Source organism: Grus americana, chromosome 7, assembly GCF_028858705.1.
Source record: "Grus americana isolate bGruAme1 chromosome 7, bGruAme1.mat, whole genome shotgun sequence".
Lineage (NCBI taxonomy): Eukaryota > Metazoa > Chordata > Aves > Gruiformes > Gruidae > Grus > Grus americana.
The window spans coordinates 40424657-40451130 of record NC_072858.1 but is presented as its reverse complement, the minus strand read 5'-3'; the positions used below and the strand labels follow the sequence as shown (position 1 = coordinate 40451130).

Here is a 26474-nt window from a genome sequence, read left to right as displayed (position 1 = left end):
GTCGGAGAGGAGAAAAACCAAACAAAAACCCCAAAATGCCCGACCTCTAGTATAATTTCTCAAGACGTAACTCCTCGTGGTAAACGTGTAGGTGCTTTGTGTGCCCGTAGCATAGCAAGGTGCCTACAGGACACGCGTTTGCCCGCTGTTAAGCACCTTTGCTTTGGCTTTGCAATTGGGTGGGGGGGGGGATGCGATGAGTGGCCCTTGGCTGGTGGAGCCGGCGTGGCATCCCCCCGCTGTGCTCCAGTGGAAGCTCGTCGCCTTTTGGCTCCGAACAAGCGGGAACCGCTGGAGATGCAGCGGGGTGCAGACCTCCCGTCAGCGGCCTTCGGCTCTGGCCATGCGTTTGGAAGAGCTTTCCAGGAGCTCAGCAGAGGCAATCCGCACTTCTGGCAGGAGAGCAGGTGCTGAGAGGGGAAGCCGGTGGGCAGGCAGAAGGACCACCAAGCTTCAGAAGATGTTTGACGTGTCCAGAGGAAGAGGAACATCAGCACCAGGGTCTGCGTTCCCAGCATGGCCGAGGAGCGGGGGATGAGCTGGTGGCAGGCATGGGCGGTGCTCAGAGACTCTGGGCTGGCATCTCCTCCTCTCTTTCTTTTTTCCTTCTTTTTATTTTTTTGGGGGCAAAAAATAGGGATTTCTTTTCCATCTGGAAGTTGGTTCACTTTCTGGTAGCCTTTTTCCTCTTTCAAGGGTATCCTTTGTGTCATTCAAACGTAAAGCTCATATCCTTGCAAGATTTATATCTAAAATCAGCAGCTCAGGTAACAATAAGTGTAATTAAGGTGGCTTGACCTTGTCTCTCTTGAAACCATTTCCAGTTGCTTATGATTTTGGTGACTTATCCGTTTGATCTAAAATTATTCATTGGGGCTGCTGGCCTACAGGTGGGGGTTTTCTTAATTTTTTTTTCCCCCAACTCAAACTACTAATCCTGTTTCGAAGGAGGAGATTGCTTTGCCTGTGTGTCAGGGATGAACTTGTTATCCACCGGAATATCTGTCCCAGCTCCGTTGAGTTATGTAGGGCTTTCAAGGTAGGGGAAAGGGGCAGGAAATCGGAGAGCCTGGAGGAGCTGGAGAAAATAATACGTGATTTAAAAGTTTTGTAGTTATGAATACACAGGAGGGGGGCGAGTTAAGGTTTCATTGGTGTTTTTCAACTCTAGCATTTTCTAAATCCTGCGTATTTGATGTTCCTTCGCTGTTTGGGATTTAACGTACTAATCCATATAAGATGTCACGTGTACGAATCCGAGCAGTTTGAGCGAAAGCAAGCAACAAATGCAATTTCAGTTTGGTCACCAAAATACTGGAGATTCTTTTTTGCATAGATAACATTTAAACCACGTCCAATGGATTATTCTTGTATATTGTGCGTCCAGAGCTCTAGATAGCTGAAGGGGCTCCAGGAAAGCTGGAGAGGGGCTGGTGACAAGGGCAGGGAGTGACAGGCCAAGGGGAATGGCCTGAAGCTGCAGGAGGGGAGATGGAGATGGGATGTGAGGCAGAAATCCTTCCCTGTGAGGGTGCTGAGGCCCTGGCACAGGGTGCCCAGAGAAGCTGTGGCTGCCCCTGGCTCCCTGGCAGTGGTCAAGGCCAGGTTGGATGGGGCTTTGGGCAACCTGGGCTGGTGGAGGGTGTCCCTGCCCATGGCAGGGGTGGCACTGGGTGGGCTTTGAGGTCCATTCCAACCCAAACCAGGCTGGGATTCTGTGATATATTACAAATATATGTGTATGCTATACATGCAATATAGACAATCAATTATGACTAGGAGTAATTGCCCTAGATCTAGGATGTTTACCATCTCGTTAACAAGTCGTAGTTTTTCCTTGCTCTAACGGCACAGTTTGGCTCAGGAGCACGTTAGGGCCCGGGACTGCCGTTCCCCACCTCTCCCAGCGTGCGTTTTGGAAACCGTTTCGCTAGAAGCATCAATACTTCTAAATTTGAATTTAATTTAATGCACTACAGAGACCGAGTGCCAGTGATGCGCTTCCTCCAAGCTATGATTTGGCGACCTCATCGATCCCAACCCGTTTATGGTCATAGGCAAGCGGCACTGCCAGACTATTTGAGCAGTACAAGCGAAGAGGAATGTGTTAAATACCGGAGGCAGATGATGCCAAGCCCAAAATCTGTGTTCTTGCAGCTCCCTGGCTGTGTGCGGAGCACGTCTTGGGAGCGTGATCTCCAAGTGTGGAAAGCACGGATCACAGCGCCTGTCTGCAGCCATTTCATTAACGCTGCTGTAAATTTATGTGATGAGGGTTGCTAGCCACTCTTTTTTTCTTTTTTTTTTCTACTCCCAATTAATGAATTGAATAAGGTGAAAGAAAACTAAAATTCATCTCTGTTGCTAGTGGTAAAGGTCCTGATGAAGAGCGGAGATCTTGGAGAAAGTTTAATTGCGTAGTTCAGCTCCATGAGCTCGCTTGGGCAGACCGGTCGGGCTTTGCCAGCCTTCGTGCGAAGATGCCGACCGTCCTCCTCGCTCTGCGTTTTGAAATTAGTATGGATCAGAAATCCTTCGGATGCCTCCGCTTAATTAATGGCGTGTGAATACAGTCCTCCTTTTATGCGGAATTGCGGAGCGCCGATGAATAGAACAGGGAAAATATGCAAAATTAATTAGGTTTAAATAGAATTAGTTGGGTTTTGCTCTGCCTAGATAAGACTGAGGATCCCTCTCAGGTAACGGAGACCAGGTCTAGCGGAATCCTTTGGTGCTCCGTCCCGCAGGTGACGGCCGTCACGATGTCGAGCTCGGTGGGAGGCGCTGCGTGGACCAGAGGTGATCGGCGGCAGATAAATACCATCTGATTTAGAGGCACAAACTAGATTTCAGGGGAAATTCAGGGAAGAGTGAACTGTTTGCCTTAGGAAAGATTTATTTTTATTTATTATTTATCTTCTCTGATTAAAGCTAGTACTCTGAGGTATATTTACCAAAGGAGCTATGGGGTATAGTTAGAAAAGTGCTGCCTGTGGGGGCAACAAAATAGATTCAATCACAATTGATTCGATCGTATGTGGACAAAATTTCAACTCGCTTTGTACTTACATTAATTTTTCAAATGACATTCATGAAATGACAGCTTTGGTTTTGCAGGTGCTTCAAGAAGAAAAGCTTTTTGGGTATACTGGGGAAAAAAAAAAGCAAGCGTTAGAAAATAAAATGCGATTGGAAAAATCGATGTGCAAGGGCACAGTGAAGTACTGTGATGCAATGTCTAGAGCAATGGAGTAGAATAGTACCCTCTTACATCGTTGATAACCTTTTTCTGGCCTTTAAACCTGTGGAATGTGTACGTATAGCACACATATGCTGTATTTTCCACTCCAAGTCACAGCTGTCGAAAGAATCAAAAGCAATTTTTTCCAGTGTGAGAAACAAGGAGTGCTGATCTAATTGGAAAACATCTCTGCCTCTTTTGGTTTTGACCGGAGTACAAAATGCAGATGAATTACCTAAATCTAATTTGAAAAGAGATTAGGGAGAAGGAGAGAAACAACAGAATTTCTCTGTCCGTGATGAGGTGAGGGTATAGAGATGCTCGCTTTAGAGGCTGCTCTAGCACTCGCATTGGGATAAAAGGTGTCATTTTGACCTGAGTTTTGGGTTTTTTCTTTTGGTTTTCTTTATTGTGGGCACTTACCATTTCAAGGCAATTACAAATGAGCTCGTGTTTAACTACCACAGCAGAGGAGTGGAGTTCAGCGTTCCCTGATGCCTGCAGATACCTGTCAGGAACCTCATCATCCGCGTGCGTGTTATAATGACCGTCCTGACTGCTCGGTTCTTCCGCAGTGGTAGAAATGCGATTAATCGATCCGCAAAACTTACTGTCAGCGCGTGGCGCAGATGGAGAAAAGCTTTGTGGGTCGGAGAGGACCCTTGAAGCATCCCTTGAGACTGCCAAATTGAGACCCTCCATGCTGGAGCAGAGCTTCTGGGCTCAGAGTGAGACCGATGAGGATCTAGCAAGCTCTTCGTATGAGTAACGGAGAAATTATTAAGAAGTTATTGTCTGGTGAAGTAGCTTGTAAGCAAACTCAAAGCTTCATCGGGTGAGTGATTCAGTCTAACTAGAGCAAAAACTTTTACTCAGATTTGAGGCTGTTCTTTCGTTTGAAAGAAAGTTGAAGAACAACAGAATGAGTTGTCCGTTAAAATCAAAATATGCAACTGAACTGAATAAGCCCTTTAACTCTCCCGTCCCGGTAAAAAAGTATATGATTTATTGTGATGGTTTCCACGATCACTCTGTCCTAGCGGAAATGAAACCCAGAAAAACTCAAGGAGACGATGCTGATACGGGGCACTATTTTTTTTTATTTATTTTCCTCCCCTTGTTTGGGGTCTGGTACCCAAGGTGCATCCCACCATGCTGCTTCAGTTGGACGGGAGCGGGGCAGAAAGCCGCCTTTGGGCCAGGCAACGCTGTCTCTGCAAACAGAAAGCAAATAATGTCTTGTGTGAATAACGGGGATGGAAAAACAGAGTGCTGGGGGTAGCAGCGTGTTTCATAAAATGGAGAGGCATGTTAATAGCCAAAATAAACGTGGCTAAATATTTATCTGGTTGAGGAGAATAGTGTGCTGGTGGTTAAAATACAGGTGCTGGAAAGTCAAGGTATTATCAAGTCCTTGACCGATTGACTCTTCTTTTTTTCTGAATTTTATTGCGTTTCTAGAAGAGCATGTAATGCAGGAGACGCAAGAGCTATCTATACAAACAGAGCGTATAGACTTCTCTAGCGAAACAGCACAGGAGGGTTTGCAAATAGGGAAAACTTTCTAAAAACACGGATATCGGCTTTACTATAAAGATGGGATTATTAGGAATGTACAAGGAGATGGCAGTATCTCTGTCCTTTCCGAAAAGTAGATATCATAGTGAATACTGGTGCGTTCAGCTAGGGTGATCCGGTGGTGCTGGATGTAATTATCCTTTTTGTTAGGCGTATCTCTAAAATACGTTACGCTCGCGTTCTGCTTATGGCGGGAATGGTTTCTTTAGAAAACTGCCCTTGCAGTTTTGCCGAGACAGGTCTTGTTTCCAAGTTCTCCCACCGACCGTGTAGGCCAGCTGGGTCTTTCGTCCTTTCTCCACAAAACCTCCATTGGCTTTTCTTCCCCAACCCGTCCCTTTCATCATTTACCATCAAACCCCTCTTTTCTCCAGTAAAATCCCCGCAGTGGACATGGGTGAAGCCAGGTCCCTGGCTTTCTGCCCGCTTGGCACGGATAATGAATTCGGGTCTCCCTGCGGTGGGACGTGGTGGGTGTCTGCTGCTGGTTTTGGAGGGCTTTGGTCAGGTATGCTTTGAAATCAGGGAATTATGTTCTCTTTTGAAATGAATTTTATGAATTTTAAAATCTCTCCGGAACTAGCTTGCATTTACACTGATAATCCTTGTGGTTTCAGAAGGATTTTTTTTTTTTTTGGGAGCCGGATTCCTCCGGAGAGGGCAGGAGTTTATTATTACTTACTTTACTGTCAGAAGTACTGCTGCCCTTTTCTCTGGGCTTCTTTCCTAAACCGCAAGCACGGGATCCAGGTTGGGGTTTTTCCCCCCAGTACAAATCATAAAACCCACTGCAGTTAGGTGAAAGCACCCCAGCTGAAGAATTACATCTCCTACAGCCATCCGAACCCCGTGGATGTACGTGTTAATGTAAATCTCCGTGAGAATCCCCAACGATGCTCCGAGGGGCAGGGCTTTGGGGTGGTAAAGAGGGGTTTCCCCGGGCGCTGAGGCAGCGTGGCAGCTTGCCGTGCTCCAGGAGCCACCTGGCGAAGGTGTAGCCTGCTCCTCGGCGTCAGGTATTAGCTCTCCTGTCTGGTCAACAGCACCCGGCCACGAAGATGCAAAAGCGTCAGGCTGGAGCCTGAATTTTCGAGCATGGTGTTTGGATTGCGATTTTTGAAATTATTTTTTTTCGCTGTATCCTCCAAAAGAGTTTTACAGTTGCTTGTTTCTCAGCTGCCTCTTCGAGGAACGTCGTCGTTTCCAGGTTGTTACGCTGTGCCCCCCGCGCTAGGCATCCCTCTCTCGCTAATAAACGCTTCTTGGCCAGATCACTGGGGAGAAGCCGCCGCTCCAGCTGTGATGTGGTTGATCAGGGCACGCAGCGGCGTGGAACCGTTTCCAGCAGTAGAAGAAAATACCTGCAACGCTGCTTTGAGCTCCGCTATTTTTATTTTTTTTATTATTAATTCTTTTCAGTAACGGTGGGTTGAGTGGATGTTAAAGCTCTTGGTGATAAGATGCTAATTTATAAAGCTGGCGCGCTTGCCGTCGCCGTTCTCGGGCTGCGCGGGTTTTTGGGTATAAGCGTTTGCTCTTTGACAGGTTGGTTTAAACCCAGCTCTGCCCTATCTGGAATATATTTTTTATACTCTCTGTAAGCGGATTCTTCAGACAGTCTGTCACAGCTATAAAAGAAAGGGGGGAAAAAAAAGAAATTGTTTTTTGTTGGTAATCTTAGATGTTTTGCAGGGTTTCACGGATATGGGGGAAAAAAAGATTTAAGTAAATCCATAATTTATCATTTGTACTGGCAGATTTGCAGACTCTCTTTTTCAGAAATGCAAGATGGATGTGAATTTTTTTATAGCACATGGGACAACAGGGAGGTCACAGGGTGCAACTCAGGAGATGCAAGTAAATGTCTCCTCTGTGATCCAGCCATGTGCTTAATTTTCCCATATCCGTTAGCTTACTATTTCCAACGTTAAGAGGCTTTGCAGCGTATGTTTGGGCAAAGCACACGTGGATTCCGGTTTTCTATGCGTTTTATTTGTTGCTTTTCCCTGCAGACAGGCCTGGGCCGATGGGTTGGCTGTCGCCCTTCACTTCTCACGTTGAGCAAATACAATATATTCGATTCCAGTTGAAATAGAATTAAAATTTGTGCAGCTGGCGGTTTCCGCTGCGGCTGACGGGGCTCAACTCCAGCCCTTCTCCCCAGCAGCGCCCTGAGCCAAGGCTGCTGCTGCCCCTGGGCCACGGGCAATGCCTCGGGGCCAAAACCACCGCTGGGATACTTCCCTTTCCAGCTGGGTGCCTTTAAAATTGAACTGGAAAATCTGGATCAGACATCAGATGAGAAATAATCTTCTGAAAGTCCATTCGTTTCTGGTTACGCGAGTAGCAGCAGCAAGGTACGGCACCGTTTTGCCCCATCGTGATGGGCAAAGTAGAGATTGGTATAGTAAATGCTCCCCTTTTTAAATATAATAATAATAATGCTTTGACTATACAGCTTTGTTTTATCTTAACATCTGTAACGTTAACAAGAAAAGCACGTGAACATCTCTAACAATCCCGGTTCTTCCTGTGTCAGCCGCCTAAGCTCAGGCCTAGCAGCCTGGTTTGGTCAGAGCGTCTCCGAAGCCTGATACCAGAATTAAAAAAAGAACTTTGCTGACAACCAGAGCTGCCTCAGCCACCTAACGATTTCTAGGATGGATCTCCCCGTTGATGGGGTACTTGCTCTGTGCTGCACCGGCCTCGTGGGAAGCCTGGAGGGACAGTGTGTGTGTCTCTGGTCTGCCGAGCATCTCCTTCTGTGAGTTTATTTTAACAGCAGCTTCCAAAAATCCCTGCTCCTCACTCGCGTATCACTAGTTAAATAAATACATGCATACGTAGGTCGACTTTGGCAGCAATGAACCAAAGAAACAAAATCCACCCTCGTGCTTACTTGAAAATACTCTGTGATTTCCAGTCTCTAACCCTGAATGGTCTGAAGCAGAAAAAGTGAATTATTTCCAGTAACGCTCCTTTTATCCGTGACGTGCAGACAATGCGCTTTTATCTGTAAAAGCAGAAAAATACAATTAGCAATTATATTTAAAAAGAAATACGAATTAACTTGATGGGTATTTTCCCTTTGATTGGAACCCCTTTCTGCTGACGACTCGTGTACCGTTGCCCGCAGTGACACCTGCTGGCACTTGGAACAAGGCTGGCTCGCAGGCTGCAGCCTCCTGAGCAACTCATGCCAGGGACTAATTAGGAAAAACGAAGAGAACAGTAAATGTGGTCGTGGAGACACCTGTGGCCACCCAAGGGATGGCCACCAAGCTTTGAATGCCGGCCTTCTGCTCTGGGACGTCGAGTTTGGAGCCTTCCTGCACCAGCTGAAGGTGACCCTCCAGAGCCGGTTGTTGAATCCATGGGTGGTGGTAGGCAAAAGATCAAGCGTTACAATGGGGAGGTCCTCCTCCCTTCCCCAGACCTTGGTGGCTTCTCAGAATACACCTTGGCTGGCGAGTGTTGGGTTTTGGTTTTTTTTTTTTTTTCCAGGGAGTTTATTTTCCGTGGGAAACGAGCTTGCTCGCACTCACTTGAGTAGCTTTCCTTTTCATGCCTGGATATTATTAAACATTCAATTAAGGTCTCGGGGATGTATTTGAACTAGCTTCTTATTTCCCGCTATTGGTGCGGTATTTGCAGTATCTCCGAGTTGTAATAATAGTAATTGAAAAGTGTCTTGACGATAGCGGAAAGCCGTTTCACCCTCAATCCATGATATAGTAGGCACTGGATGTCTTAATAGATAACCACGAGACTGAGCCACTGGAGGAAGGGAGAAGGGCATCAGAAATGGAGTTACTGATGTGGTAAAACTGCAACGGCCTTCTTTCCGTACAGCGCAGAACGCAGCAAAACACAAGTTGAGATAAGTTTTCTTATTTGCATTTTTAATACCGTGCGGCTTTCTGTCCTTCTCCACGGGGAATTTCCCAGGAAGCTTCCCAAAGTAGAATTCCTCGCCGCTGTAGGGGTCAGATCCTGTCCGCCAGATCAGGCTGGCGAGGGGACGCAGGGCCAGAAGCGGCAGCGGGTGATTGCAGGGCTACCTGCCGATACGATAAATTTATCACCCACAGAGACAGAGTGCTTGGTAATGGCCAACTCCTCTTCCGATGCTGCCTTTCAGTGGAAATGGGACATCTTTCTGGAGGAGAAGCTTTTTGGTTTGACTGCGTATGGGTTGTTGAGTCAGGTAACGAGGCTTTGGGTTTTGGCTTTGTGTGTTTCTGAGGATTAGCTGATTCAGGTGGTTCCTTCTGACCCTAAAAAAGGGGAGAAATTCAAAAATGTGTTCCTAATCTTCAGAGCTTCCAGGGAGTTGAGCACAGCTTGGAACTTCTGCCTCTTATTTGAAGTCCTTGGGCACTATGGAAATAATCTTGGGACTGTATTTGGGGGTCATCCGCAAATTTTTGGGTGTATGACTTCAGACCCTGTAGTAGTAGAACAGGGACGAAACTCATCTCAAAACATTGTCACAAGAGGCCACCGAAAGTTATGTAACTTAAGCTTGGAGGTGACCCTCTTCATAGAGCGTTCCTATAGCAGATCTATCTTCAGTACCATCTTTTGAGCATCCCCGTAATGGATCCGTCCTTCCCTTGGAGGACGGGTTGGACTGGGACAGGCTCCGTGACCTGCTGGCTCCTGGCAGAGCCTTGCCTGTGTTGTGGAGCTGAAGGCAGCACCAGGGCCCTGCCAGTTGACGTTGATAACGGGTATCTGGAATGATATCGAAGTGCGGGCTTTCATCAAAAAAAATCTCATGATCAAAGCGTATAGAAGTTAAGTACGATAGCAGAGAAATTACCCTCTAAAATCTGTACATGGAACAGAAAATGTGTATTTCTCCAAGAACTGGACATATGAAAGGAATAGAGATGTGTGTCCCTTTGGACTGTGCGCAATGCCATACTGCCGTAGGCTACGGCGAGGCGTGTTTCACCCGATCTTTCTGACCTTGGAGCAGAGTCCAGGTTTGTGTAACACCGGGTAGAGTTCTAAGCAGCCTAATAGCCATTTAGGCAACCTGAATTGCGTGCGTGGCCCTTAGCCTGAGGATGATGCCACGTAAGGAATTGGGACTGACATCGTTTGATCCTGTGATGCCCTCTCCTCGGTTGCTTCGCCTCGCTTGCTGGCAAGGGCTTTGGAAAGGTGAAGGCAGAGCCTGGTCCTGTCCTACACGCTCATCAAGAACTCCAGGTGGGATTTGCAGGTTTTCTTCATGCCATCGAAAGTCAGCTCAGGTCAGTTCTTTATTGCTTTCTATCAAGTGGAAATACTAAAAATATTCAGACCTAAGTTGCCGGTGTGGCAGGAAATGCTATTCTCATTTAAAAAAAAAAAAAGTAAAAAAAAAAAAGTGTTTTACAAACACAAGGGACAGAGAAGAAGCCATCCATTTTTTCTGAAATTGGTTCTGACATCAGCATAATTGTAGTCAGACCTCAGGGACGTGTTGGGGACCAGAAGAAAACCCAGCTTTGCGGTGGTAGATACCCGTTGTCCCTGGCGTTAGACACCAGATGGGAGGTGAAAGGTCGGAGCGCGCTGGGTCGGGTCAGCATCTCCCCGGAGCCTCCTGCTTGGTGCCCTGAAGAGCACTTTGATCCCCTTCGAGTCATTTGATTCTCTGTCAGCAGCAGGCAGCTCTGGTAACAGATGCCCGGCATCGGAAATGACATATTAGCGGCCGTCATGCTGCCGTGTGCTTGGGGGCCGTGGCACGGAGAGGTTCCTTCAGGGCTCAGCCTTGGGTTGCCCCTAGTTGGGTCCCAACGCACGGCTGGGCTGGCAGGGGGTTGCCTGACCTCAGCACAGCTCGCTGCCTGTTTGGGTACCCCCAAAAAGGGGGAAATCCCCCCCAAAAAGCCAGCTACACGTTGGGAAGGGCTGAAACTTGGCTCTGCGCTTGGCCGCAGGCTTCTCGGGATCAACCAAGTCTGTCTGTGGTTCTCAGCTGGAAGCCATGGAAGGCAGGCGAGAAGGGATCTCTTGCTGGAGATCCATGTTCTTCAGATGCCCTTCCTCTTGGGCTAAAAAAACCCAAAACAGCTCCTAAGTATATCAAAATCAATATAAAATGAAAATAACTGACTATACTGGTAATTCAGAGGGCAGACGAGTGCAAAAATGGCTCAGTGCTGGGAGAACAGACGGTACAGTAGCAGAGGAAAATGCTGACGTCCTGAATCAGGGCATGAGCAGAGCAGATGTGCTGTCCTCCTCCTGTCCCTTCTGATTTCTGTCCACCGTGAGAGACTCGGAAATGTAAATAACGTTTATCAGCACGTAGTTTTATCTGTTCCTTTACCAGGGCGAAGGTTTCCTGTGGCGGCGTAGGAGCGGGGTTGATTAACTGTGAGGACGGGCGATGCTGTCTCTGTTGCAATAAGACTCGATCCTGTACTTGTCCCCTTGTAAATCCAGCCGGTGATTTTCCAGATTGCTCACAGAGCGCGCCACAAAAGATGCAACTCTCGGTGCTTTGGAGTTCAAAAACCCGCTAGCGAAGTAATCTCTGGATCGCTGTGCCGTCCCTGCCCGGCAAGGAATTGGTCGGCGTTAGCAGTGCCGAGTCTTGTGCTGCCAGTCTGACCCAGATCGCGTTTCCCAGCGTCGAGCTGGGTTTCTGTTCAGGACCGATATTGAGGTGTACTTGGGGAAAAGCTGCTTTAGAGAGGTGCAAAAGATGTAGTCGGTCAGATGTTTATGTGTCTAATCATTGCGTGAGAGATCGATGAAGGCGTTACTGTTGCAGGGTTAATTCTTTGCGTGCTTTATCTTTTGGTAATCTAAAGTTTTACCATGTTATGAATTCATAAAGTGATTTTTTTTGAAAATTTGTTTTTTCTCAGAACTCCATGTTTCATTACAAGTTGCGCAGAAGCCCAGAATAAGTTGTAGGCAGAGGAAAGGGCCAATAAAATTTTCTTCGTAACAACTTCATGGCAGGGTTTGAATTGACGTGGCTGGAGTTGCATGAGCCTATCTTACCCTAATAAGCCTATATTAACAGTAATAAATGCGGAGTTCTGCGCTACGGGGAGGATATTTTACATTTCTGGATTGAAAGTGATTTTTTTACCTGAATTTGGCAAGCTCTGTTGTCGAGAAGACAGTTGCAACCCGGGTTGGGCAACTTCTGGTCCCATTGAGAAAAGCTGTTACTGCTGTTTCAAGTGATGGCGATTTCCCGTTTCAGTGCGTGCTCAGAGTGAAAGGTCACTATTTGCTTTGAAGGAATATATTTCAGGCAGACGTTTTTATCTTGGTTACCCTGTGTTAAGTCAGAACTGGTTTTCACCTACACAAAGCCCTAAAGAAGTTGCCAAACTGGAAGCAACTGGTGAATTCAGTGTCTGAATTGGGGGGGGGGGGAATAAAAAATAAAAAAAATAGAAAATTCAGTGTCTGAATTGGGCAATTACCTGTTTCAGTGAAACTCTGTAGAGACTGGCTAAATGAAACGCTTTTCACGATTTTGCTGCCTGTAAGCTTGGTTTCTAGCGAAAATTTAAAGTGCGTTTGCATACAAAAGGTAGGGTCTCCTTTTTGATTCAGACCACAGAAAGAAAATATATTTCACTGCAATGTGCTTGAAGAGCAGCTGAATATATTCAATTAATATACTTTTTTTTTATTCCTTGTGATAGATTAGAAAATTAGTTTGGATCCTCAGGGCAATGCAAATCACTTGTCTGAATAAGCATACAAAATTTGGAGCAAATTAAGAAAAATATACCCCCAAAAAATAATGTTGATTTACATTGTTTACTTCCAATTTCTTTTTTGGAAGGAATTGATTGCTGGTTTAATAGTTGTGGAACCGGTCTTTGGATTTACGGAGGAAAATTAGTGTTCCGCGCACATTCTACCATTATAAAGAGAAAACCAAATCAGAGCTATTCAGGAGAGAAGGGGAGAAGAGCGGCTACTTTTCTTGCATTTCAATGAAATTTAATTAAAACCTCACATAGTCAAGTTGCTTGTGATGGGAGGGACATTTTGTGGCGCAGTGACACAGCGTGACGCCGTTCCTGGTTGTATTTCCTCAAAACGAAGCTGTCAAAGTCGATAACGCTGTCGTGTTGCCGAGGGAGACCTTTCAATCTCCGTATTTAAAAAACCAAACCACCTTTTCCTTCCCGGATGGTCTGTTGAACCCATCTGAGTCGCAGCAAGGTGCTGGAAATGTCATGGGAGGGGGGCTGTTCAGAGAAGCTATTGTGGGACTGAAATCTCTATACTCAAAATTAAACGTGTGCAACTGGGCATGGGCACGCAAACTTTTTTCTCCTGCTAATCCTTAAAATTTCCAATTGGTAGCTTGATTATCCCCCCCCCCCCCCCCGAGTCAGCAGCAACCCCATGCAACTTGCTATATAATATCTTTGTAACTTAATTTTACTTGATGTTACTGTTCGGTAATTTTTAGTCAGGGCAACTGATTAATTAATTCCACTCTGTTGCCTAGGTATCCTTTTTCTAATTACTTACCGCTTGGTTAATTCTCCATGTTTCATGTTGATTATCGGTGAGTCAGTTATTATTTTAGCTAGCAAGCACCCAGCTTTCTACCCCAGCTCGTTGATGGCTTGCTCTGTGGCTTAATAGCAGTATCAGCTTTCACCCAACTAATTTGCTGTCTCTTGTTACCGCTGTCATCTCTCGTGGGAATAAATCCTGGGTTTTTCCATCTCGGTTCCTCTCTCGTCTTCCTGAGCTCTTTGCTGAAGCCCTTCTCCCGTCTCTCCTGAGCCTGTCCCAGCATGCTGCTCTCACCCACGGGTGCCACCTCTGTGCTCTCTTACTCCTTGAACTACCTCTCCTTAGGTTCTCCCTCTTCATCTCTTACACTCTTCATCTCCGTCTGTATCTCTTTGGGCTTTCCAGCTTTTTTCAGTATCTTCTCCTTCCTCCATTTCTCATCCTTCTGAAATTCCTGTTTCTTCTCAGAAGATCATCCTGTCCGTTAATCTACTTTTATTTCTTTTTTTACTGTTTCTTTGCACTTAAGAGAGCAAAGCTCTCCCCCACTGCAGTTGATCTCTTCTGGTGGCCTCTCGTGATACCAAATAAACGCGTGGTGGCAGGGCTGAGCTTCCTTCTCTGATCCCCTCGGCCTTCCTTTCGCCCTTTCTCATCCTGTGAGCATCTTTACGTGTGGTCTTTCTCCAAGAGCATCAGGATTTCCAGTCATCCTTTTCACCCGTCACCAGCTACTTTGACTTCTCTTTCTCCTCTTGTATTTCCACGCCAACCTTTGCTATCTATGTGGATAGATAACCCGCTTTCAGTGGCTACGCCTCCAAAAATTAGCACTTCTGAGCTTCTGCTATATTCCTACAAGCTTCCTTTATAAAAGGATGTTGGGCTGCAGGCAACAGCTTGGGCATCTCCTGAACCACAGCCCTACACACGCCCACTCAAGGAGGTTGTCACTGGCTGGGAGGGACAGCAGGGACAGTGTCAGGCTCCGGGGTCAGGATGGCGGTGGTCCCTGCACCAGCTGGTGATGGCATTTTATGACACAATCTGTTTTCCAGGCAGAAACAGAGAAACAGATGTTTGCCTCGGCACCGCGGAGGAAAAGTAGCTGAGAGGTGGTCGCCTCCCTGGCTGTTTGCAGCTTAGGAAGCCTGATTGCTCTCCAAAAACGGTTGTCAAACTGCATTACAGTAACCGTGGGGATGGAGCGAGTGTTAAAATGTGGTCCCTAAATGCCTTGTGTCTACCTTTAGAGCGAATTAAGGCAGGAAATTTCTCTAGCAACAGTGCATTAAACTAAATAATGCCTTTTTTAGATTCTCTTTCCTCCTCTTTCTCCCTTAAAAATGCACAGTCGTTTAGGAATCAAAACTGTATCTCAGGTCTTCATTACACACCTTAATGGACTCATCCAGTCCAAATCATCCTGGGTCACAGGCTGTAGATATCTCATCATCTACTTGCTATTCTGCAACATCCTTTAGTCTTAGAGGTGGCTGTATAAAAACCTTTGAAGCTCAACAAATCTTCATCTTCTACTGTTCAGGCAGTCCCATGGGCATTCAGGAGTCCCTGAACATACTCGGGTTTGCTCAAAACTGTTGGTTTTGAGAGTGGGCTGGGAAGGAAACTTGAAGGTGACAGCAGGACTTGCCTCTGCCCAAGAAATTTTTGGTGATGTCAGATTAGAAGGTTCCGCTAAAGGAAGAGTTGAGCAGACCTTATGATTATATGGAGGTACGGAGGTGCCTCCTTTCACCGCAGGACTCTTTGCTGACTTCTGAGGAGTAGAAAGAGAGAAGAAGCCCCAGTAGAAGACTGCTGATTTGAAAAAGGCCTGGGGAGCCCAGAAAAGGCGTTTCCTCCTGTGACGGTGCTGCCCACCGCCTTGGGTGGTGAGGAAGATGCTCAGGAGTGGGAAAAGGAAAGTGCCAGAAGTTCCTTCCCTCTCGTGCACGTGTCTTCCTTTTTGAATGCAGGAACCTGGGCCAACGTGTGCCAGGTATGGTCCCTTATACGTTGTGTTGCCACTTATGTATCCTTGAAAATTGCGCTTGCTGAGCTCTGGGTTGAAGCCCAGTGGAATCTAGAGGAAAGATGATAAAATCAGAGGGGAAAAAGACAATGTTGCGTTTTTTCATAACTAGAAGATGATAACCACTGAAGTTGATCCCTACGTCATACACTCTTTCCTGAGTGTTGCTTGGTTTCGGAGACTTCTTTTAATGAGACCTGTTTGTTTAGCGTCAAACTTAATAAATCTTGTTTGATTATCTATCTCGCAAGAGTTACAAGTGGTCCTATTTCTCCACTATTTCTTACCACAAGGAGAGTTGGGTTCCAGTTGGATGTTCTGGTGTGAAGACCTTTAACTTCTATGGTGTAAAAGGAAACCAAACTGATAAGCTGGCTGTGTGCTCCGGGTCGTGGAAATGCCAGAGATGTGGTGCTGCCGCTTCTTTCTACATGAGAAGTCAACCTTTAGGAAGCTCTTGAATGATCACAACTGTGATGTCATATTTACAGATCAATGCAAAAGTCTTGAATTCATGGTGAAAATTCAGCCTGTGTTTCAGGACTGGCAGTTTCACCTAAGGAATCATCAGAGCTCTGCTCAGAGCTGGAAAAATTACAGTTCGGAGATTGTTTTTTTGCTCTAAACTGAGTTTGGTGAGTTTCTCTCTTCCACAACTTCCACGTTTATAACCTTATTTCCATCCCCTATCTCGCCTTGTCCCCAGCAGTGTTGGTGGGTACCACCCAGCAGCTCATATGAGAGAGGACAGGTTCCAGCTCAATTTGTGGATGCCTCGTGTGTCTGTGGGACGCTGAATTTGGGGGAAGCTTTGGGAAAAAGGAAGAGAAGGAGGATACCAGCCCCAGCTCTGTCCCTCCCCACTGGCTGTCTGCACAGCACGGTGAAATTCAGATTCACGGAACAGTAGTGCCAAACCCCAAAAGAAACAACTAGGAAATTAAAGCAATCACTTAACCAAAGAACTTCAAATTAGAAACATTTATCACGTCTTTACATTTCAGAAGCAGCGGAGGACTGTTGTACGACTGCTGTTTTATTCATTTGGTTTTGTACCCAGTGGAGTAGGTGTAGGCCGTACTTGCTTTTGCTTCAGTGAAATAATTGTTGAAGGTACCTCTCTGTCTGCTCCCGTACGTCCTTGCACCTGGAGAAGTCAAAGTGACCAAGTTCTCAGAAGCATGTGTTCTATCTTGATGTGAGGAGGTGTGCCACCGACTGTTGGGTTTTTCCTAGTCTAAGGAAAAGGCATTTCTTAGGGTAGCAGTTGCTCCTGGTTTTGTTTGATTTGCAGCTTGTTTTGTTACCAGATCCTCACCTCCTGTCTCGGAAGGATGTAGGGACAACCTCAGTCAAGGACAGACAAACCCACCGTTTGGAGTGATGTGTATTATTCCGTACGCTGGACTTAAGGGTCCACACGCAAACGGCCCTTTTAGGTGCATCAAGACTGTTGCTGGTCGGGGGATGCTTTTGTGGGAGTCGGAAGCAACCTGTAAACTGCAGAAGACACCACAATTGGAGAAGATGCCCAGACTGTCCAAAGCGTGCCCAGGAGCGTGTTGTTTTCTCATCGCTGTCGCAGTCCATTAAGAAGCCACAGTGAACCAGTGCAGCGCAAAGAAAACGTTCACCCAAGGCAGCAGTCTCCTACAACCGTTGCGGTAAGGCCAGGTGGAATTAGCTGTGAAAGAAATGGGCTGAAATACATAAAGGCGAAGATGCGGACCGCAGGAAGGGCATGGAGAGAGGCGCTGATGAGGAGGAGGTCAAGCGAGATGAAAGCTCTGCATGATTGGGCACTCAGGGAAGGACTGGAGGAATATGATTTGAATGTTGGAAAAAGGACTTGGAGTATTTTGAATGAGATTAGAGCCCAGGAAAAAAAACAAAACACGGTAGACAAGGGATGCTAAAGTAAGAGGCAGCTTCAGATCCTTCAAAGCTCAAATTTGTTCTTCCATTCCTCATGTGGAAGCCTGGGTGGCAAGGTTGGGAGGACTCTTGGGTGGGAATCGGATACAGCAGCAGGACCATGAGTCGCGGTGCTAAGTGGTTGGTGCAGTTGCAGTTGGTGACTAAGACCAAGAAATGGCCTTTTAGGAAGCAGGTTTTGTCATCTTGAGTGCGTTAGTTGGCCAGAAGTGGCGAGTCAGCTACAAGGCAGTATCAGCTGAAAATTGCACAAAAGTCACATAAGCCATAGTGGTTTAATATGTCTAATGAACATAGATTGCCCGTACGAAAATTGGAACCTTTTGACTGGTATTTTCAATCAGTAGATTTTTGGGTGTCCACAAGATTCCACTTGACTGGATATGGTCCCAACACCTTGTAAAATCAGACCTTTCAAGGTGTCTCAGCCTGGATGCTCAAAGATGTGCATTCTCAAAATCTGCTATTCAGAAACACCCCACGTAAGAAGCAAAACTCTGCGAGTTTGTGTCCACGGTCTCCTCCGAGCTTTTTTTACCTCTTCGCACTCTGGCACATGGAAATAGGAAATGTGGTCTTTAGATGGGTCAGAGCCCGTTCAGGATCGGGGCAACTCACATGTTAAGTCTGATGTTCTGATTTTATTTACCCAGGTATTTTTGGGGATGATGTAAGCACCCACAGCCTAACTATATGTATTTTAAAGAACTAACCTAATTAATTCCATGTTATAGTTCACATGGATATCTTTTTTGTTTTCCTAGGACAATTATTTTTCATTAATATCCCCATATGCCCGGCACTCCCAAAGCAAGGCGTTGTTTTTCTCAGGCGCAGCAGATATATCTATATGAGCCTTTACCTATTTCTTTTCACGTTGGAGCCTGCTATCAATCTGCAAGTGGCACCAAAAAAGCTTGAGTGTAAAGATAAATAAACACCGGTCAATAAAATACCCTTAGAAGAAAACATCTCAAGCTTATCCAAATTCTAGGATTCGGATTAATTCCTCTGTCTTAGCTCAAATCCATCCTCGCTGTTGTTTATACCTACGTTGGGATTAAAAGATCTGGAGCTTTGGGCTTTGGTGTAGCTTCAAACAGCAGCTGAGCCGGAGCACGGGGACGTTTTTGGGGAGCTTTTGTCACAGATTGGCACTGGGGCACGGGAGGTCTGGTGCCAGCTCTCTGCAGGGGCTTGATTTTTTAAAAAAAAAAAAAAAACAACCCACTGTGAAGATGTTGGGTGGGAAGCTCGTAGCGTTCCCCTGCCTCTGCTTGCTGCTGAGCCGACATTGGTTGAATTTGCAGGGTGGGGTAGAGCCAGGGTTTGGGGGGGACTAAATCTGAATGTCGTCTTTTATTTAGAACACACCAGCTTTTATTTTTTTTTGGTGATGTAGAAACGCATATTGATTTTGATGGGGTAATGCAAGGGATGAAGCTATCCTATTAAGTTTAGAGGCAAGCATTGATAAGCTGTGACATAAATTTAGCAAGGAATATTCCCCAAAACAAGGCAAAAAATGATGGATTAAATGACTATAATAACAGGAGGAAAGCAAAAATTATTTGTTGAATAAAGCCCTTGCTAGCAAAGCTGGAAGAATACCAAAACCAACAAAAAAAGAAGGAAAAGAACTATTTTTACAGCAGACATATTATCGCAGTTTAGTTCACGTACCGTATTCTCTGTTGAAAATTCCTCTGTCTGGTTTACTTAGTACAAATGGATTTAGGCTGTGAGGATAATTCATCTGGGCAAAAGCTGGCACTAGCACAGTAAGAAGAAAAACAGGCAAGCCGTAAACAGTTCCATTTTAATTATTATATTCCTTGACACAAGACAATCTTTAAATCATGGCCAATGTCAGAGTGGGATAAAATGGGTCCAGGATTACGTTTCCATAAGAGTTATCCAGCAAAATTGCCAAACTCTCTGCTGAATAACAGTCTCGGATTCTGTTTGTTCATCTTAATTTATATGTTTGGGGTTGTTTTCTTTTTCTCCTTACAGACGCACTACGAAAGCGGAGAGTATATTATACGGCAAGGCGCTCGAGGGGACACTTTCTTTATAATCAGCAAAGGAAAGGTGAGTCGACACCCTTCGCAGGCAAGCGGCGGCGGCGGTGATGCGCGCTCGAAATTCAGCGCCAGCCGGCACTTTCTCTCTCCTCTCCCCGAGGCACAAATGTTGCGACACTTGACATTTAATTAAAACTTCTTGGCGCTGTATCAGTAGGGAAGAGTGGCCTGAAGGGGGGAAAAACCAGATCTCATGCTGTTTTACACATGTGCTCGCAGTGAACGCTTTGGGGTTGAAAACAATTGTGGAGTCTCTCGGTAAATGACCAAAAAACTCAATTTTTATTTTTATTTATTACCAGTATACCCTACGATACTCAACGTTTTCTTTGCTAAATATCTCTCTTGCAAAGCTGACTTCCAGACTTCATTCCCATGGCTATCACTTCTCTGCTTCTCCAAATTAAATAATAGGAAGCCAGAAAAGTCTGAGCTCTCTCCTTGGGGAAGAAAAAAGGTCTAAGTTTATGTTCCACTGCTCACAGGGAAAATATGCTTTTTGACCTCTTTTCCTGTAAAATCCTGATGGGACTCTATAGAGTGAGATTTTTCCTTCCATTCAACTTCTTTTTTTTTTAATCTGTTTAGCTGGCCTGATGCTATTACACTTGAGAAACATTTGGCTTCTTTCCACGTAGCGGGATGGAGATATTCAGGGGAATACACAGTGATTTCCCACCACAGATGAGATGCGATGCGTTGAAAGTAAACGCGATTGGATAAATATGCTTGAAAGTATGCTAACCCCAGCCTCCTGGTTCATGGCTCTGATCTTTGCACCAAGGCACGTATTAACGCTGGCCTTGCGTAACTGAGGGTAGCAAAACCCCCACGGCGTCGGTAGAGGAAGAGCGTGGGTGTTGTACGTGCTGTTGGGTCGTTTCCCGAGGCAGCTGCCAGCTCTCGGGTACCAAAACTGGGTTTTCACCGTCATCTTCCACTCTCTACCTCTGGGAGCCAGTCTTCATCGGAATTAACAAATAGTCTTTTCCAGATGAGTAAGATAGTGATGGACAAATTTCTGAAATGACGATACTCGTGGATTGCAGAAAGCCAAGTTTGATGATATTCCCTCATGCCCTTTTGCTTCCATCCTCTCAGAAGTAAGATTTTATCTTCTCCCAGAAAGACAACCGTGATGCATGCTTAAAATCCTTTTTTTTTTTTTCCTTTTTTTAATGGGCAAAAATAATGGGAGGGTGCGCATCCCTCCCTCGTCGAGTGTTTGAAGCCCTCCTTGCCATGTTGGCCAGCCTGTTGGCAACGATGCTTTTGCCCCACTTGGTCAGGTGGATCCCGTCCCTTCCTAGCTGTCCTCAATCTCCAAGGAGAGTCCCTTGGTTGTAAAAACCAAATCCCTGTTGCTGACGCCAGCTGAGCAACCAGTTGTTGACCTGCACCTCCTCAAGCCCTTGCACCTCGCCTGCGGGATGGAGGAGGAAACCACCTGTGCCCTCGGCCATTGCTCCAGAGCCCTGTGGTCTTGCTTGAGGTGCTCCTTGGCTTTATCCTTGGCCTGTTTGCTACTTTATCTTACTGTGACAGCTGTTGGCCAGAAAAAGGGAGCTAAAATAAAACCACGCACGTGGGCTTGTTGAGAAATTCCCAGACCCTCAGCTGGATCCCGGTGGCTTGACAGAAATTCCCACAGGGACAGTTAAATTCTGGCCAACTTTCTCTTCCACGTTTCCTGCTTTCCAAAAGAGCTATCAGTGGCTGATAGAAGATGGGTGGAGTTGGACTGTGTTTCACTTTAGTGCCTGTGTGGGGACCTAAGAGCTGCTCAGTGGATGTAGTAACTAACCCATGCCAAAGAGACAGGCCAGGACAGGAGGAACAGACGTGAAACGTGGAATAAATAGCAATGAACTATAGAATTAATAAATCAACGTATGGTGCCCGGGACTTTCTGAAGCAGGGGCACATGATGTCCCATGTCCTGTGCTAAAACCCGACCCAGGCAGCTGAATGAGGCAGAAGAAATGCTGGCAGCAGCTCAGGTACCCGGGACCTCCCGTGCGCTTCCTGCGGGCAGCAGCGTCGCCTGAGTATTATCAGCGAGAGCTGCTTATGGAAACTCTGCTGTGCCTTTGATGTCAGAGTGCTGCAGTGACAGTCGAGTGAACACGGAAGATTTTTTTTTTAACGTTTCTGAGCCCAGCACTTCTCGCAGAAATGCTCAGAAAGACTTCTGCTCCCTTTTTTTTCAGCCCATGCTCCATGGATGGTTCTCTTAGGAGCAAAACCCTTTTCCCTTTCTCTCCGTCAACTCCACCCACCACCCTTGATCCCACTCCTGAGCTCATTTAGTTCATTTATTTTTAGCGTGTTTCCTCCAGTCCGAATAGAAATCAAAAGTGCGTTCAAAGCACCCTGTGTGCAGAAATCCGTTGGATAGTACGTCAGATGAAAACGTTTAAGACCAGGTTGGATGGGGCTTTGGGCAACCTGGGCTAGTGGAGGGTGTCCCTGCCCATGGCAGGGGGTTGGAACTAGATGATCTTTGAGGTCCCTTCCAACCCAAACCAGTCTGTGATTCTATGACTTGGTCCTTTCTGCTTGCCACATGGTACTGCTGCCTCCCTGCTCTGTACCTCGCCTTTACCCAGAGACGGCGCGTGCCACGCCGCGCCATCCTACGCCATTTTCCCTTTAAAAGCCATGGCGTGGCACCAATTCAATGCTGGATTGCGCGGGTTCTTCGTTGGTGCCGTGGCAATTCACATGGCTCATCGCTTTGAATCGCGTAGAAATCACAGTCCCCTAATCCCTTAGCACCCATTGCTTGGGATCCTGGAGGTCACAGAGAAGGAGCTTAAATAGGGATTAAAGTTCCCTTTCTTTGGCCAATGTTTGGTTTTTTCTATCAGCTACAAATCTTCCTGGCTCACCCATTACGTGTTCCCTACCCTCATCTGATCTTCGATGAGTCACTGCAGATGTTAAATGTAGCGTGGTGGAGACTGAGAGCTCATTAATGACTCAAACCCACTGGTTTTACCATCCGTAAAAGAGGGGGAGAAAGTACGGACTGCAGTGGTAAATTTAATAGTGAAATTCAACCGGAATGTCTCTAAAGCTGAAAGGATGTGTCCAACAGCCCAGACTTCGACTTTGTGGATTTGCACATGCAAAAGTTGAGATTAAAGCTCAACAGCCTGAAAAGGAGAGAGCAGATGAGCGATTTTTCCCGTGCGTGCGAGGTACCTCCAGAGGGTTGCTCATCCCAATTAAATTTTGGACAACTCCGGCTTTGGCAATGCCTGTCCCTCTCCACCACCATAGACAGAGCCTGGACAGCTAGATTTATAGATGGTTAACGTTGGGAGAGGGGATCCCCACCACGCACTGATAGCAGCGGGTTGTGTTTTACCGCTATGAGTTACCTCTGGTTACAGCTGAAAAGGAAGAAATATTTCTCACAGAGAGCCGTGACATCAAGAACATCCATCTTTCATGGAGCCCTTGGGGTCCTTGGTATGTCACAGCATCCTCAGCACCCAGCGGATGTCAGGGGCTTTGTCATGCTGTGGCAGCTGGGATTTATATCCCATACTGGCACAGGAAACCAGAGCCAGGGCTGTTCAGATGATCAATTACTATTTTTCTTCTGAAATTGTTTCAGAAAATAAAAAGGACCCCTTGGCGACAGGAAATCATCACTCTCAGATGTGAAGTCATCTTCCTTTTGTTGCAGTGCTAGCTTCTTCAGCGTAGGCTTACACTAGGTTATGCTACCCACAGCGCATGGGGTTACCGTAGGTAGAACGTCTGCTTTCCGTCAGCAGTAATTGCTTTTCTCTTTCACTGCAGGAATAAAGAACTAAACACTAAGATGGTATTTTCCTTTACCCTTCCATGAAAATACTATTTGATTTTTGCTCCAGCTGGAGTTATCCCTCCCTAAATTTGGGAGATAGTAAAAAGGAGAGGAGGCATCCTTCATCCTGTAATGCTCTAAATGGTTTCATTTCAGTTATGTCTAAATGTAGACTATTTTTGTTACTCCGTTCCCTTAACTCAGCAACGCATGAAATCACACGGAACAAAGCTAACAGAAGCTGATCAGAGGGCTGAGAGAGTTGGGGTTGTTCAGCCTGGAGAAGAGAAGGCTCCAGGGAGACCTTAGAGCCCCTTCCAGTCCCTAAAGGAGCTCCAGGAAAGCTGGAGAGGGGCTGGTGACGAGGGCAGGGAGTGACAGGCCAAGGGGAATGGCCTGAAGCTGCAGGAGGGGAGATGGAGATGGGATGTGAGGCAGAAATCCTTCCCTGTGAGGGTGCTGAGGCCCTGGCACAGGGTGCCCAGAGAAGCTGTGGCTGCCCCTGGCTCCCTGGCAGAGTTCAAGGCCAGGTTGGATGGGGCTTTGGGCAACCTGGGCTGGTGGAGGGTGTCCCTGCCCATGGCAGGGGTGGGACTGGATGGGCTGTGAGGTCCCTTCCCACCCAACTGTCCTGTGATATGATTCTATAAGCCTGTGCCATATGTCAGTCTCATACGCAGAAAATATTTGGAACCTATTTGTGCTGCTGACTCCCTACGGGCAATGACTCTGCTTGTGCAGCCAACACCATGTTTAGAGTTAAAAACCTTCAAAAAAACCTCAAGTATTGCATTTTTGTAAGAGAAGTACGTACCTTAGTGGAAAACAACTGCTTATTTTTTTGGATGGTTGGTTGGTGATGCTGTGGTTCCCAGAAGAGATACAGGAGATGACTAATCTCTCTCTGAACAAACAGGTTTTATTTGTTAATGAAAAGTTTTCTAAATGCTGGGGGGGTTTTGGCTTTTCAACAGGTGAATGTTACCCGTGAAGACTCCCCCAGCGAAGATCCGGTCTTTCTCCGTACTCTAGGGAAGGGAGATTGGTTTGGAGAAAAAGCCCTTCAAGGGTAAGTGCTCCTTATGATGTAGCTCTTATGTTGAGATAACGTTTCACGGACTTCTGCAGCCTTCAGAGGGCTCTCGCGGTTTGGAAAGAGATTGCGAGTGGGTTTATGCTTCTGCAGTCGGGCATCATCACTTCGTGTTGCGTGTTGCCATGAGGCTGTGCCTTAATGGCAAAATAAGGTTTGTTCTGCAGTTGAGTGCCTAAACGTAGACCTTCCCGTGTTCGTAGACATCAGAAAATAGTTTATCTTTGCGCTGTCTTCCCCGACTGTGCATTTGAAGGTCAAAATGTTCAACGTTTTGCAAGTCTGGAGTTTTTTTCCTGTATGGTGAGAGCATAATTGTGGTTTTCTTGGTGGGGTAGATGGCTGAAGGCAGGGCGGTGGTGGTGGGTTTTAAATTGTCTGATTGTGTACGTATGACTTTGGTGGAAGTGGGAATTGTATGCGAGTGACCTGTTTTATACAAACGTTTTCCTTTGGGGGTGAACTAAAAGAAGAGAAACCGTAAATCCATATTCAACAGGTGATTATTATAAAAATACGCTTTATTTCCGTGGGGAGGAATAAGAGTAGGAGCGGTAGAACCTGTGCTTTAGGCAGGAATTTGAGGCACCACATTCATCGCAGTGGACAAACACTTCATCCTTCCTGGGTGCTTCTCTGTGCATGAGAGCTGTTGGGCTTCTCGTCGATGCTGTGAAAAGGTGTTGAGTCCCTCCTGAAACAGTCGTCGTCTTAAAAAAAAAAAAAAAAAAAAAAAAGGGCAGCCAGAAAATTTGAAGCCCAAATTTTGGGTCACTTCTGGCAGCCGGGGAGATGTTTCCAGCACAAAACTCGGGTCTTGTCTTTGCAGATCTATACCTTAATTATAAAATAATATGGTTATTAAATAAACATCCGTATCTCAGTTATTTTTTTAATACTAAGATGGGACGAACTGTAATTTTAAATTTCCCCCACAAATACGTAAGCTGGAAACACTTTTTTCTTTCTTTCTTTAGAGCCTCACAGAAACTTGACTCTTAGAGCTGGCGTGTTTTCGAGACGCCCGCTTTTAATAGTGAGAGCAGGCAGTAGCGTGCCAAACAAAATCCTGGTTTGAAGACGACTCGATATGGGAAATAAAAGGGATTTCCCACCTTGCATCCCTACACGGTTGTACTGACACGCAGCACCGCCGTAACGAGAATTTCTTCCCGTTTCAAGTACGAACTGGCTCAGACTGGCATGAGTTAATTTGCAATAAATACTTGTCTGCATACATTTAAATATTCCGTGCATCGTAACTTTGATCTTCTGAAACGAAATGGAAACTTAATAATTGAGAGTATGTTCTCACCAGGGGAGGAAAGCGTAATACGGACACGTTTTTTTGCGAGAGAGCTGGTGTACCTCCGGTGCCAGACCTCCGGTTTGCCGATAGGCTCGGTACTTCGGTAGCTGGGTTTAAATTGGATAGTGTGAAAATATCGTAATGTAAAGCATCCAGCAGCTCGATTAATTGCTAATAAATGAGTATCTTTCAGGACCGTGTAAGACGTCGCTGTTCAGCAGCTTGGGAAACCTTTAGGATGTTTCTACTGCTGCAAAATACAGCTATGGCTGGGGGCTCAAGATAAAATCAAACTTTTATTTTCTTGACTTTTTCATCTTTGACTAATTTTTCAAAACTTTGCTGGCACTTGCGTAGCAGTACTTAATTACATGCTATCAAATCGTGGTGGGATTTCATATGCATAGGACGTAGTAACAACTAAAAGACGTTTCTTCCTGACAAGATAAAATAATAGTCGCAGCGTCCATTCAGCCTAGGACAGGTAACAAATATTATCAGCACAGATAACAAACATCTTCCAGTCTCTCCCAGAAATACGTATGTCGGGGCAGACGGCGGGTGATGACATCCGTGATTCCGTCTTCCGCGCTGGCGCCAGATGGCACGCGTTATTTCGCAGTATCCCGTTGCACGGCGGCAGGAGCACAGCGAGTTGCGAAGCGATCGGCCGCATCATCTTACAGTAATTCTCGAGGCTCCCAACTGTTGCGCCGTTCCCTTACCTTCCTGGCTAATTGGCGCCGAGATAGCAGATGGAGAATTTACAGTATAGCAATACATAATTTACAGCGTGCTCGCAATTAGGTTTTTTTTTAGTGATGTTTTCTTAATTGGAAAGAAAATGTTTTATAAGGCTATTTACAAT

General features: G+C 46.1%; 1 protein-coding gene across 2 annotated transcripts in view; it reads left to right on the top strand.

Moving 5' to 3' along the window:
* The window catches only part of PRKG1 (protein kinase cGMP-dependent 1), a 494892-nt gene that overhangs the window by 350057 nt on the left and 118361 nt on the right, over nucleotides 1-26474 (top strand). For both annotated transcript variants that reach the window (XM_054832400.1, XM_054832399.1), the window contains exons 6-7: nucleotides 19314-19391; nucleotides 24179-24273. In XM_054832400.1, the coding sequence (XP_054688375.1) occupies nucleotides 19314-19391; nucleotides 24179-24273 (173 nt within the window). The remainder of the gene's footprint in view (nucleotides 1-19313; nucleotides 19392-24178; nucleotides 24274-26474) is intronic.